At 46.0% G+C, this 13,814-nt stretch overlaps 1 protein-coding gene across 1 annotated transcript in view; it reads right to left on the bottom strand.

Moving 5' to 3' along the window:
* Positions 1-290: 290 nt before the first annotated feature.
* Positions 291-13,814, bottom strand: part of WTIP (WT1 interacting protein) — an 86,004-nt gene continuing 72,480 nt past the window's right edge. The window contains exons 4-8 of the mRNA XM_051805812.1: positions 12,790-12,852; positions 9,826-9,956; positions 8,735-8,786; positions 7,024-7,092; positions 291-4,437 (exon numbers count right to left, since the gene is read on the bottom strand). Coding sequence (XP_051661772.1) covers positions 4,285-4,437; positions 7,024-7,092; positions 8,735-8,786; positions 9,826-9,956; positions 12,790-12,852 — 468 coding nt within the window. The 3' untranslated portion in view covers positions 291-4,284. The remainder of the gene's footprint in view (positions 4,438-7,023; positions 7,093-8,734; positions 8,787-9,825; positions 9,957-12,789; positions 12,853-13,814) is intronic.

Raw genomic sequence — 13,814 nt, forward strand, 5'->3', positions numbered from 1 at the left:
ACTGTCCTACATGTGAACTAGCCAGACTGGTTAAAGCTTAATTAAAACTTGCCAGAGTGGCTAAATTCCTTTCTAAGTGCAGCTGCAGAACGTTAGCTGTGGGCATATTTTAGACCTTAATTAGTAACACTTGCACTGGAGGACCAAAATCTTTCATGAATGCAGCTGCAATCAATTAATATCAGTCAGGCATTTCTGTGGGCAATACCAGGCTCTCCTGAAAATTGTTTAGTGCCCACCTAGATTTAAAAAAATAAAATTCTTATGCACAACAAACTACAAAAACAAAGATAACTACAAAATGTCTTTATTGAAAAAAAGCAGATTATAGCATCTAAGGTTAAATGAAACTTCTGACTTCAATATTAAATAACTTAAGATGATAGCAAGTTGCTTCTTCTTTAGATAAATAAATCTACATTTCCCAATTTTTTTCTTCAATAATCAAGGGAATCAAACACTGAAACACAAAACCACAAGTAATTCTAAAGACTAAAAGACAGAAGCACATTGAAAGGTTTTACAAGGATATATATACAAAAATAGTTAAACTAATGTATATTTTCAGCATGTAAACTAGTTACATGATATACAAACTGGGAATTCATATATTTCCTACAAAATAAAAATCAACGTTGGTCCAAGTTCTTGGAAGAAAACTATATTCTTTTAAAGAAAATGAAAATATTTCTCAAATGAAAACTTAATTTAAGTCAAATTATATACTCTAGTTTACGGCATTAGTTACAGGATGAATCACAAACTTTTAAACTTTTCTTGAAACACAAGAAAGCAGCTTTTGTCTCCTTCAGAGCTTTGGTTTACTTTACTACTCTGGAATTTCTGGTCTTAAAGAGCTCCTCTAACCATGTTTTCCTTTTGAAGCTCCACCTTACAAAATATATACACACACGTGCACACAAGTGAAAGGGAAAGGAAAGAAACCCAAACAAACCCTCTCTGTAAGGTCAGTTATCTGAGTGCATTCTTTTGTTTTGTTTTCAAATAAGTATTTTGGTCCTTTCTTTGGAACACTCCTCCCCTGGACGGGACTCTGCATCCCCACAACAGCTCTGGGCTGCAGGGACTTGGGAATATTCCCCACCCAAGGGGAGAAGGTGCAGTCCTGATGCAAATGAGAACAGGTTGTTATTGTTTGAACTTTATGGAAACATTCTGAAAGTACAGCAAAGGCTTCTGAAGAACAATCACATCATAAAATGAACCCGGGAAGTCTGTGTTGAACTGATTTCAGGTAAGAATACTCAGTAAGAAAATCACTAAAAGAAACTTTCTTGTTTACGTAATTCCCAGGCAGGAGGTAATGTGCAGAAACTGCCACTTGCACTAAAGAGTACAGCACATCATTATCTTAGGTTTGATTTTATTTTTCTCTTTGATTTGAGGGGGGGGGGAAATCAAACCAAAACTCCAAACTGGCAAATTTCACTCAAGCTCCAGCTTTCATAGTAAATGTTGGAAAAGCAAAGCTGTACTTCCTAATACAGTAATGGAATGCATCTGTCTATAGAAAATACTGGAACAACAACTGCTGCTTTCTGCTTTTAAACAAATTGCTTATTCTGTACTGAAATATCACCTTTTGGTGATACTTAACAGATCAGAGCTGTGTAGAACTACAAGAGACTCACAGATCAACATGAGAAATAAAATTAAATATTATTCTGTTCTACGGGATGATCGTTTAAAAAAAAAAAAAGAAGAAGAAAAGGTCTGGTATGTACATGGTTGAGTTTGCTGTGCCTTGGAAAGTATGTTGGAAACTGAAACTTGCCCCAGAAGGAGGTGAAGTGCTTGGGAAGATCCTGGCAGAGGACAGGTCCAAGTGCCAGGGTCAGTCACCTCCAGCTCTGGCCACTGTCAGCTTGGGGGTTTTGCTTCTCTCCTGGTAAAGCAAAGCACTTTTCCAGTCCAGCAAGTACTGTTATGGGATCATTTGCTCCCAGGAACAGACACAAACCTTCTCTCGGCATTTTAATGGTTCTTTCCTTATTTTGGGTTCCTCAGTACACACTGTAAAGACAAGTGAGTGAAAATGCCTCCAAGCTAAAGGTGGTCCAAGGCAGCTCCTTCAAAGGAGAAAGCACTGCCCTGCAGCTGATGCTAAAAGTTTATCCTGAAGCTCTGGTATCTTCCATGGTTGTAATAACCTTAAGGAACTCACCTAGTCATACTACCCAGTTTAAACCAATTTTTCCCCCTTTTCTAGCAGTTGCTGGCACACACAGTTCCACTCCTCCTGAGGCTGGGCTGCTGACTATGGACACAGAGAGAGTGCTTGCAAATGCAAAGTGCACATGCACCCACTGGCCTCTGGTTTGCAGGCCAGGCCTCTTGGGCCACAGTGTAGAAATGGGGCTACTGGTTGCACTGCAATTCCTCCAAAACCTGGGGCTCACATTAAATATGTTAATTATAAACTGATATATACTAAGTAAAAAATGACTTTTTAAAAGAGCATCTGACTTGCCCAGAAGCATTCAGGAGGACAGGTTAATCTAGGCCAATGGAAGGCTGGCAAAAGTTCAGGAAGTGTACCTTTTGTTCCTTACTGACAGACAAAAATAGTTCTCAGGAATTTTTCCTGCCCACCCCCCCTTCCCCCATAAGAAAATTCCAGACTATCAAAAAGTTCTGTTAAGGGAGTTAATTATTCCACTTAGGAATTAGTGTCCATTGGATGCTCTTTGTGCTTTTCAAGAGCACCACAAATGGCTTTCAAAAAGTCAATGGAGCATAAGAAACTAAACTGCAATGGTGTTGCCAAATAAGTCATCTCATCAGCCTGCCTGGTGAATTGAACACGGGATCATTTCCGACCCGATCGCTCCCATTCTCAGCGTGGGGAGAACTGGCAGGGAAACGTCCCCATTTACACATGCAGTGAATCTGCTCTGGAATTTCCACTTCCTCTGGAGCAGAAGAATTTTATTTTATTGCAATTTTGAACACAGTTAAAGACAGCAATGATAAATGGCAACTTCAGGAAGGCTGGATCGATTCTCATGAGAACACAAGGAATTTTTTAGACATACAGATGTGTGATTTGCATGTAAATCACCAGCACATGGTAGAAAACAAACCATAAAAAAAGATTCATTTAACTTCCTATATGGAAGACATATATTTTCCCCCAGAGCTCTGAGGGTACTGTAAAAGCTTATGCAAAACATGGAAGTGTGTACATTCTATGTACAGCTAATACTTGTTGGAAAATACCAATGTTTCAATGACCTGACTCTCTAAATTCTTATTTCTGTTAAACGGTACTTTGTTTTCCAATGAAGACAATCCCCCTAATCAGTTCAAAAGTAATCCAGAAAAGAACACAAAGCTGAAAAGGTAATACAAAACCACTGTCCCTCTCTTTCTTTAATAATGTCTCAACATACAATCATGAAGCAGTTGGTAACAGATGAAGTCTTGTATCAAACAAGCCGTATAAAGACAAATGTATTTTTGCATAGAAAGGGGCAGCTAACCCTATTAAACAACAAACAGGTTTGAAAGATGAATTCTTTAGTAAGTGCCAAATGGTCCAGTTGATATGAGTGAGTTTGGAAACCATGGCTACCTTGTACCCAGCCAGCAATTCCAGGGGCTGTGCCACCCTGCAACTGCTAACCCTGCACGTGCCAACCTTTTGGGGATAATCCTCTGTAACATGGGTTTTACATGAAGTGCTTGCCATACTTCTCTAACAAGCCCAATAATTAGTCTTTGGATGACTGTGGAACCTTGTAGGATGGAGAACTGGCCTCACAGGATGCTGAGCCTGTGCTGAGCCTGTCCTGGCTACAAACACCCACCTGCCTCCTCCCCACTGCTGCTGGGAATCCAAGTATTCTCTAAGACCAGAATTCACCAAAACTAGCTAAAATGCTAGCATTTATCTTATCATGCCTGCTGCAATATGATAAGGTGCTAACTTTTGGAAAGTAATTCTACTCTCCTCACTCGGGTGAAATCGCTGAAGGAAGTGAGCAGGGAGTGCAGAACAGCCCTTTGTACCATTGTTTTAGAAATGCTGCCATTTACAGTTACAGTTTAGTGGTGAATTATTTGTTCAAGTAGATGGTGTCTCAGTGAAAATGTCTAGATAAAAGAATGCATATGTACAAGATCAAAAAAGGACCCTTCACCTCTGATTCAAAAAATAAATAGCTGGTTTAGGTGGTTATTACTGGAATCTCATCTTTAAAGGAACACGAAAGTCACTTTTACATATTTGTCTTCTCTTTCAATTGATCCTGGCAATGTCCCTCAGAGTTCTGTGACATGCATGGGGTAGCTGGGAGGGGGATGTGATGGCAGTTTGATGTTGAGGCGCCTGATGTGACAGCTGTGGCAGAGCAGGTGGCCCTCTAAAGGGTAACAACGATGGCCTTCCTCATCATTGAGCTGCAAGCCACAGTCCTGGAGGAGACACAGACAGCCCAGGTTAGTGAGGGAGTCAGGCAGGGCACCTCCCAGCACTGCTGCCCTGTCCTGCACAACCCCAGAGCTCCCTCCCTGCCTCCAGAGCAGCAACCCCGACAGGCTGGGGGGGGCCCTGACAATCCACACCAACATCCCTGAACTCAAACAGGGCACTCCAGAGCAGTACCCAGCCTCTCTTCCACCACTGTTTCCCATTCTAGTCTCTTCTTCAGCTCATAAATATTGATGCAAATTGGCCAAAAAGCAGGGCAAGGACTGACCCTGAGAAATACAACGTGGGAGGGGTTGGAACAGAGGAGGAGCTGATGCTGCAACACAAGAGCAGAGAGAGCACAAGCAGAGAATGAGAGGAGTGGGGAAAAGGGGGGAGATGAGACATGTCTGAAGCAGCACTACACTTTCTCTAATTTGGAATTAAAAAAAAATTAAAGACTTCAAGGCCAATTATCCAACTTTACTGGAAATGCTGGTACCTCTGGGACTGGCACATAACTACAGGGACAACGTGGGTGAACAACAGAACAGGAACAGAGAGAAACAGAAAAGCAGCTACCAGTAATCCTGCCTGCTGACTGTTCTGTAGCCTGCAACAGAAACAATACTGATTTTCAGCTGCCATCATTATAATCTTGAGGGCATTTAAAAATCATGGAAATTTGGTGCTCAGATTTGATGTTTCAAATACGTTAAATACTTAAAAATTGTTACTGTGACCAGTCCTGAGAAACCAGAGATTCTAAATGTGTATCTGTGCACTTAATAGAAAGGGGGAAATAGGAAAAAATTGGGCATATAGGTTATTTTGGACTGAAAATGAATAAAAAGCTGTTAATTGGACACGAAGAATGATTTTTCACCTTTCACAGCTCAAGTTTAAATCCTCAAATTTTACAATGCTGAAATAAGGCTGAAAATGGGTTTTAAAGTGAGCTTTAAAACTGGAATGTTAGTTTAGTGAGGCCAAAATCAAAGTTTCTGCCAAGGTAATTTTCTGTGTGTTGCTAGATATTATGTAATAATTTTATAGCCATTTATGTAAGATTTAAAATTAGAATTTACCAATTTGAGACACCCTACAGATGTGCCAAGTGTTGACATCTCTTTGCCTTTCCAAAATGGAATTCCCTCTGTGCAAGGAGGGACCTTGTCAGTGGGTTCCAGTTCCACACTGGGGGTCTGTTGATGAGTAACTGCTCGAACTTCTCTGCAGAAGTGAAGTGGTTGCACACAAATGATGCAGAAAAGCAGCAAAATTTCCAACCTGACCACTGACTGCAGCCACCAGGTGAGGATGCAGAAGTCATGGTAGCATTCCTCAAAATACTGGCACTAACTCGTCCAGCAGCATTTGGGGACAGCTGTACAGTCTGACAGCCTGCTCTGAGACCATGAGGCAGTGACCCACCCCTGCTGACACATGGCCAGCTCCTGATGTCTGTACAGAAGTGCACTCTGCCTCTCGGGGCAGATGTGGAGGCAGCCTGATTTGCCTCAAATGGGAAGGAGAACGAGGAAATGAATAATGAAACAGAACTGAAAATAAACCCCCAGTGGGACATTCTAGCATAAAGTCAAAAGCCTGAGAGAGAAGGGGAGGGAGCTGTCATCTGAGGTGAAGCCTGCACAAAGCAAGAGATGGGGGAAGAAGGAGGGAAGTACTGCTCTCCAAAATACTGCGATTTCCTGTGCCAGTTTCTCCTGAAAAATTAATAGAAAAGGATGGAGTATCAGGTGTCTCTGTTGGAAGGAGGCAGCTGAGTGCATGGGGTCTTCCTTACATTTAGGGACATAACGTTTCAAGATGTCCATAATTTTGTTATTTCTCCCTTAATCAGAAGGCTCTTTGTAAAACCTTGTGCACAACAGTGTGTGAAGATGGCATTGCTGCACTGCTGCCTCTGGTGCTAAAACTTAGGCTCTGTGTGGATATTCATATGTTATATCAGAGCACCAGACCTACAGCGAAAGGGAAGTTTTTGGTTGATCCCAACTTAGAGAGTTTGTTTCCCTCCTCATGTTCCTGGATGCAGAGTTCATGATGAACTCAGCTCTCCTCTCCAAAGCAAGAGCACTAATTCCACAAATTGATCTGCCACAAGTTGTGTTTAAATGTTCTGCATAATAAGAAACTACTCCCCAAAAAGTGAGAGTCAGTCAGTGGTATCCTTATCTCTTTTCTAGTAAGGAATTCAGAAGGGAAAAATCAGATCCCCCAAAAAGCCTTCCAGTCAGGGTTCTTCCCTGCACAGGCCATGTGAATTCAAGTCTGCTCAGATTAGAGCCCTATGGCCTGTATCCAGAGATGAGGAAATAGAGAACTGGCATCTACTCTTTGTTCTCTCCCCATCTGGAAGTATTGAGAAAATCCAACCCAACCACTCAAACCCAGCTTTGAAGTTATTCTATTGGGTAAAAAACCCAACCCAAGCCCACTTCCAGCCCTGCCCGCCTGAGCCGTGGGGCAGTGCCCTGCCCAGGAGTGCAGAGCCAGCAGGCACAGCCCTGCAGTGGGTCAAACCCTGCCCAGAGCTGCTGTTGGGGTGGGCAGGGGTCCCAGCTCACCTCGCAGTGGTAGCACTCCACGTGGTAGTCCTTGTCCATCGACACCACCCGGATGGTCTCCTCGGAGCCCTGGTGGGAAGCACAGACAGAGTAAGAGTGGTGCCTACACAGCGTTTCTCAGTGGTCACTCAGTGCCCAGCCTGGCTCTTTGGAGAGCTGATTCCATGGGGGATCCCCTCTCCCCCTGCACAGCACAGCTCTGGGACCCCTCAGGGTCCCGTCCCCTGGTGCACGGATGGCCCTGCACCTCTGGTTTGGCTGTTCAGCAGCACTGTGGGTCTCTGACACATCTGAGCTGGAGAAGCCATTTGGGAAGTGTGGCCAAAACTTCATCCTCAAGGGACAAATTAGTTTTGAAATGAAATAATTTTCCAAGGGCACCCAGGATCTGAACGAGTGACCAGTCAAAAACCTGCTGATTGGGTAACTTTTCCTAGTAGGCATCCTGGTGTGTTTTCCAGGACTTTTACTCCCCTCAAACCCTCTGCTGCACAGCTCTTTTGCACATGCACATGTCACTGTATGCAGCCCACAGGGACTGACATACCAGTCTGGCAGGTAATTACCTGCACAGGCCAAAACCTCAGCGTGAGGGTGGGTGCAGGGGCGTTGTGTAATTCCTGGCTGAGCCCCAGGCCCTGCAGAGCAGCCCATACCCTTCTGGTAACCTCACAGGCTCCCTTCCTGATCCACTGTGAAGCCTCTGAAGCCAGAGCTCATTAAATGTGTTGCCTTGCCTTGTTTCCAGCTCCAGGTGTGGTTAGAGCAGCAGGTATGACGTGGACTATGTCTGAGAGAAGCAGTGGGCAAGTCGGTACCTGCACTGCTAGACTTGAACTAACCTAGGAAACCTAGGGGACATTTACATAGGGGTTTTCTCCTCACAACCCACCACCAGAACAAGCAATTCTGGCCCAGCCTTTAGAAGGTTTTTAGTGATGTGAGACCTGGCCAAGTAAGAGAAACTCTAATGACAAATGAGAGTAACATGCAGAGTGATGGGGCATGTGAGAGGCTCCAGCCACAGGCTTTACTGGGGCACAGCAGCTTATAGGAGGCAAGCTCTGGCTCTATAAACATGGCAAGAGGACAAGCTGAGGCCCTTGTTTACAAATGAGCTGGTCAGTGACCTCAGCAATGGGAACTTGGAGGGCCCCGCACCCAGCAGAGCATGGGGGAGCACCACTTAATGCCCAAGTCTAACTGTGCTGACACCACTGGGGCTGAAGCTGCAAGCAGGTTTCACCTGCCTTCCATTTTAGCCAACTTTGTTGTTGCCTTTTCCATGCCTTTAAGCACTTTGGTTGCCACCCCAGGATGACAGAATGTGTGGGCTTCTCACAGGGGCAGGGTAACATCAGATGTCATTTCAAGGGTTTTACTGCTTGGGTTGTTGTTGGAGCCCCAGTCAGGGTTTTCAATTAAATGAGACTTCTACCAGCATAATTAGGAGCTGGAAGGCACCCTAAAGATACAAAGTCCTGTGCTGCATAAGTATGGTGACTACTACAACACTACTACAACACTACAACACTACTACTACAACCTCTGCGGAAGGTTTGGGAGTGACTTTACTGCTGAACTGTGTTTAATGCAGTATCTAACAGTACAGATTCTGGAAGATGGAGGAAAAGCATCTGGTGTGTTTTTAGGAAGTGTTCCTATGCCAACAGCTGTTTTCTGTAGGGACCCAGTGCATGTTAACACGTACCTGTGCTGGGAGGATTGGCTGGTTACAGGAAGCACATTTTGGTGCAAAAACCCTAGGGTGCAAGAAGAGAGTGTTCAAATCACATCAAAAGCTTCTTTAAAAAGTAGAACCAAAGGAGCTATTCTAATCATGCCTTGTTTTCAGCAAAATGGAGATCCACAGGATTGGAAACACCTCTAATTCTTTGATGGTATTCAGCAAAAATGAGATTTGGGAGAGGTTGATCTGCCCCAGCTTTATTGCTTAGGTCTTCCTGACCTCCAGGCATAGTGAATCCAGCCCTCTTCCTGCACATGCCCTTTCTCTTTCCTTCCTTTACTTATAAAGCCATTCAAATTCTTCCAGACTCGATGCACCGCCTGCAAAGCAGCTCTTGACTTGGGGACTGTCACAGTCTGACATCAGAAAGCCATAACCTGCTAAATAGGACAGGGGCTGCTCATGGCTGGGATGTACTCACTTAACACACCAGCTGGGCTTATGGCCCACAGCTGCATTTTATGCCAACCACTGGGCCAACACTCTGTGTTCTCATAGCACGGTCAGCTTGGCACCAACAGGGTCCATTCAGGGTGAGTTACTCTTGCTGCATAAGCTGAGCTTTTGGTTGACTGGAGCTAAGAGTATCCTGCCTTTGAGCAGGATCAGAAAGAAGTCCAAAAGCAATCCCTTAAACCTTTTGTCTGGTAAGGCTGAAATCATTCTAACACTGCCTGCTAATTACATGTGCACTGTCCAGTCTTGGTTAACACAGCTTGCACTCGTGTCATGCACTACCAGAAGCTCAACTCTCAGAAACAGCCAGCAGGATCTTCCACCACTTGCAGAATTGGCCTGATACAATTAGTATTGGAAGTCCTGAAATAACAGCCCCCAAGAAAAGCATCCTCTGACACAACTTGATTTGCAGCCTCACTTGGCCACTGGATGCCACACTGGGCCCATGAAGTGCCCTTTAATAAACTTTAAAGTACTTTACAAATGCAACACATGAAAGCAGCAGTTGAGGGACATCTGAGCAAATGGGAGTATATATCTCAATAATTTACCTACTCTAATTTTCCAAGCATGCAGTGGGTGTGTGGACTCACGTGTGGTAGTCTTTGACACAGTAAATATTGTTCTCCACGTCCACGGTGAAGGGCACTCCATCCAAACACTCGTTACACACCACGCAGCGGAAGCAGCCAGGATGGTAGGACTTCCCAAGGGCCTGTAAGATCTTAGGAAACAAACAACAAAATAAGTGGATACAGGATTAAATGAGACTTCTGCCCCCCCCATATACTGCTGTGTCTCACTCATTCCTAATAATGACAGTGAGAAAAGCACTTTGGGATGAAATTACCACTCTGCAGATCTGTCAGCAAGGGGCCTCTTAAAACAATCAGACTTGCTTATTCCAATGGGTTTCAGTGCTCTCCCAGTGAAGAGAGAGAGCTGAAAATCAGGCTAACGCCCATCAGCTTCAGCTCTGCAGGGCCAGGACTGTCAGTGGGAATTAAACACGGCTCCACAGACCACTTCTTGGAAAATCCCAAACACAAATTATGGCAGACAGAGCTACTGCACAGAATTTAACAGGCTGTGACAGACAGAATCCAAACTGGTCATTGCTCAATCTCAAAAAGTAAAATAACAAAACAAGCAATTACAGAGGTGTCCCTTTATTAATTAAAGATCCTAATCCACCACAGTTACTGACTGGTTATTGCTCAGTCATAGAGGGCCACTCGTTTCTGATAAAATTCCATGTGTATCCACGTGATTGGATACTGATTCATCCACCTGCTCAGGCTTTTCCCATGCTGCCCTTCCCTACTGCATTTTAGAGGTACTTCAGAATGGATCCCCTCCCTCCTGGCATCCTTGTATGGAACACCCACTGTGGCACTGGGACATTAAGGAGGATGCCCCAAGCCCACAGCTTGGGAAGAGTGAGACACAGTATCATCTTCAGGCAGCTCTCAACAGGTTATAGGACCAACTCCATTCACTTCAGGTGTGAAAAATACCTTTGGAAGGTAATTTCCAAAAGCATCTGCTAGCAGCAGTGCTCAGCCTGGAGATGCTAGTAAGCTCAAGACAAAAAATCTCCACAGCCCAAGCTCTCATGGCCCTGTAGATGATTTTATGAATGAAGATTATATCAACAGGAAATAAGTACTGGCACATAGGAAAAAATGCCAATTTAATTTAACCTTTTTTTCCTCTCTAATGAAGCCCTGTAGCTTTGTGTTCAGTGAGTGGCATCAGGCTCTCTCTGACCTGCAAGCCCATTCCTGGTCAGAAACAGCTCATACCTGTGCCGTGCTGCTGTGGAGGCTGTGCAGCCCAAGGGCACAGGGGGCACTGCCCAGGGCTCACCCAGCTGCCCTGACCCCAGCCCAGCTCTGCCCTGAACCCAGCTCAGCCCCAGCTCTGCCCTGAGCCCAGCTCAGCCCCAGCTCTGCCCTGAGCCCAGCTCAGCCCCAGCTCTGCCCTGAGCCCAGCTCAGCTCTGCCCTGGGCCCAGCTCAGCCCCAGCTCTGCCCTGGGCCCAGCTCAGCTCTGCCCTGGGCCCAGCTCAGCCCCAGCTCTGCCCTGAGCCCAGCTCAGCTCTGCCCTGGGCCCAGCTCAGCCCCAGCTCTGCCCTGACCCCAGCCCAGCCCCAGCTCTGCCCTGAGCCCAGCACAGCCCCAGCTCTGCCCTGGGCCCAGCTCAGCCCCAGCTCTGCCCTGAGCCCAGCTCAGCCCCAGCTCTGCCCTGAGCCCAGCTCAGCCCCAGCTCTGCCCTGAGCCCAGCTCAGCCCCAGCTCTGCCCTGAGCCCAGCTCAGCCCCAGCTCTGCCCTGAGCCCAGCACAGCCCCAGCTCTGCCCTGAGCCCAGCTCAGCCCCAGCTCTGCCCTGAGCCCAGCTCAGCCCCAGCTCTGCCCTGGGCCCAGCTCAGCCCCAGCTCTGCCCTGGGCTGGCTCAGGGGCATGGCTGGGCCACGTTCCCAGGGAGGAACCCACAGGAATTAGCCAAGTAACACTGCTTAATTCCTGGAGCTCCCAGAGCCGTTTCCTTTTGCCAGAGCACACTTGCTGATGGGAGAAAGGCAGACAAGCACCTGCCAAGCTTCCAGCTACTGAGCTGCACCAACAAGACATTATGGACTCTTGCCTGGGACTCTGCAATTAAGGGCCAGCTCAAAGCATGCGAGTCAGGATCCCCCTCCCCCTCCCAGCATGACACAACCCCAGAAATTTGCTCTTGGGCTAAAACGAACAATATCCTTGTCCAACCAGTGGTGCCAGGATCCGAGCCAGAATCCTCATTAGTGAGGTCTCCGTTCCAGCTCCTACTGAACCTCCGTGTGTGCAACGCAGCAGTTACTTCTTTAGGCACACTGAAGCTTGTGCACACTTTAGGGCAAGAGGAAAACAGATATGTACAGAATCTGCACTTTGTTGTGCAAGCCACTTCATTTTGTTTAGGAATTTCTGCTTAGGAAGAGCAGACTAAACTCTTCCTACTTTCCCCCACTGAAATGATGCCAGCAGTATCTGGCCCAACCCGTAGCCCTCTGATTTTTTTTATTACAAAAGTAACTCTGGCTTCTGGCTCCCTACAGATCCCAGTGGCAACAGTGCATTTTAAATGACATGGAGCAAGTGACAGAGGGTAAATAAAGCAAGTCAAAGAGTGGGCGACAAACCTCAGGAACATTGATAATGTCCTTCTCCACTCTAGATTCCACCCACCTGTCACCTACAGTCTTACAGAGCACAACCTGTGTTCCTGTGCCATGTTCTCATACAAAGTTGTGCTGTATTTTCCCCCTTTAGTATTAAAATTCAATTTCTTTGTAACTGACAACAGCCTCCCATGATCTCAGGTAGCAAAGAAGCCAAACTTCTTGTACTCAACAGTAATAGAGCATGAAGGCATTTTCATTTACTGTTTCAAAAACTGCACTGACAGCAGTGAAGGCACAATGCCAGCCTGGGTAGGGAAAAAGCACAAAGTGTGACAGTGCACTCCCCAAAGTACAGGAAAAGTGAGCTAGCCCGTGTCAGGGATTTAGGTCTCTTACCATTTCCATTATGAGGTGTCCACACACAAAGCACTTGTCTGCTGTTTGCTGAAAACCTGAATACTGTTCAAAGGATAGAAAAGAAAGGATTATTAGTAGCCACTCCTCTAGCCACAGAAATACCTTTTAGGTGAAGGCTGTGCTATTTTCCAGCCTGTGCTCTACACGACAGCAAACCATACAGAGGTTTGGGACACAGAGACTTGGAAGCCTTCGCTCTGCTCTCACAGCATGTTCAGATCCCAATCTGGCTCCTGATTCACTGCAACACTTCCACTGACATTTCCACTGTAACAATATTATTTTGATTTTTATTTTTAAAGTCTGTTTGGCGAGTTTGTGTTTGATGTGTGGAAATTAGCTTGAACTGACTCTTTTAGGTGTTGTTTTAAATAACATAGGACTTACCTCCCAAATCCTGCTCAAATTAGCAACCCCAGACTTTGGACCTACACTTCACTCAGTGCTATATGCAAGTGAGAAAAATGAAGACAGGCCTAAGGAGGATTTAGCTGCTTTGTGGATACCAAGCTTTTTATGCAGGAAGATCTAGCAGTCCACTCATGGGAGCCTGGGCTCCCTGCACACTCTGGCAGCAGTGAGACACCTCGGTGAGATGATCCAGCCCCAGGAGCCATCCTGTGCCCATGCTGGGGGGAAATACTTTGCCTGAGTGGGAGCAAAGCTCTAAGTGTTCTGTTCAAAGTTCCCTGAGTGTTTCTGACCTTAACTTTATACTCATGACCCCAGAGCAGATCCTGTTTCAGATGCCAAAGTCCTGAGTTCAGGGGTATAAAAAAACCACCCAGGTTATCAGGCCAGACGACTGCCCTGCCAAACCACTGCCCTATGAGCAAGAGGCCTGAGGAATTCCAGCCATGTAATTCTGAAACTGGTGTTTGCAGGGGCTGGACTTTCCCCTCCCCCTGTGCTGCCCCATGTCAGCCCAGTGCTGCAGAGGGAAGGGGTGCCTAGGGATCTGTGGGCACTGCACAGGGGTGCTTATTGCAGCAAAGCCCACCTGG

The sequence above is a fragment of the Manacus candei genome, unplaced genomic scaffold (assembly GCF_025592945.1).
Source record: "Manacus candei isolate 608988 ecotype Guabito, Panama unplaced genomic scaffold, ASM2559294v1 h1tg000065l, whole genome shotgun sequence".
NCBI lineage: Eukaryota > Metazoa > Chordata > Aves > Passeriformes > Pipridae > Manacus > Manacus candei.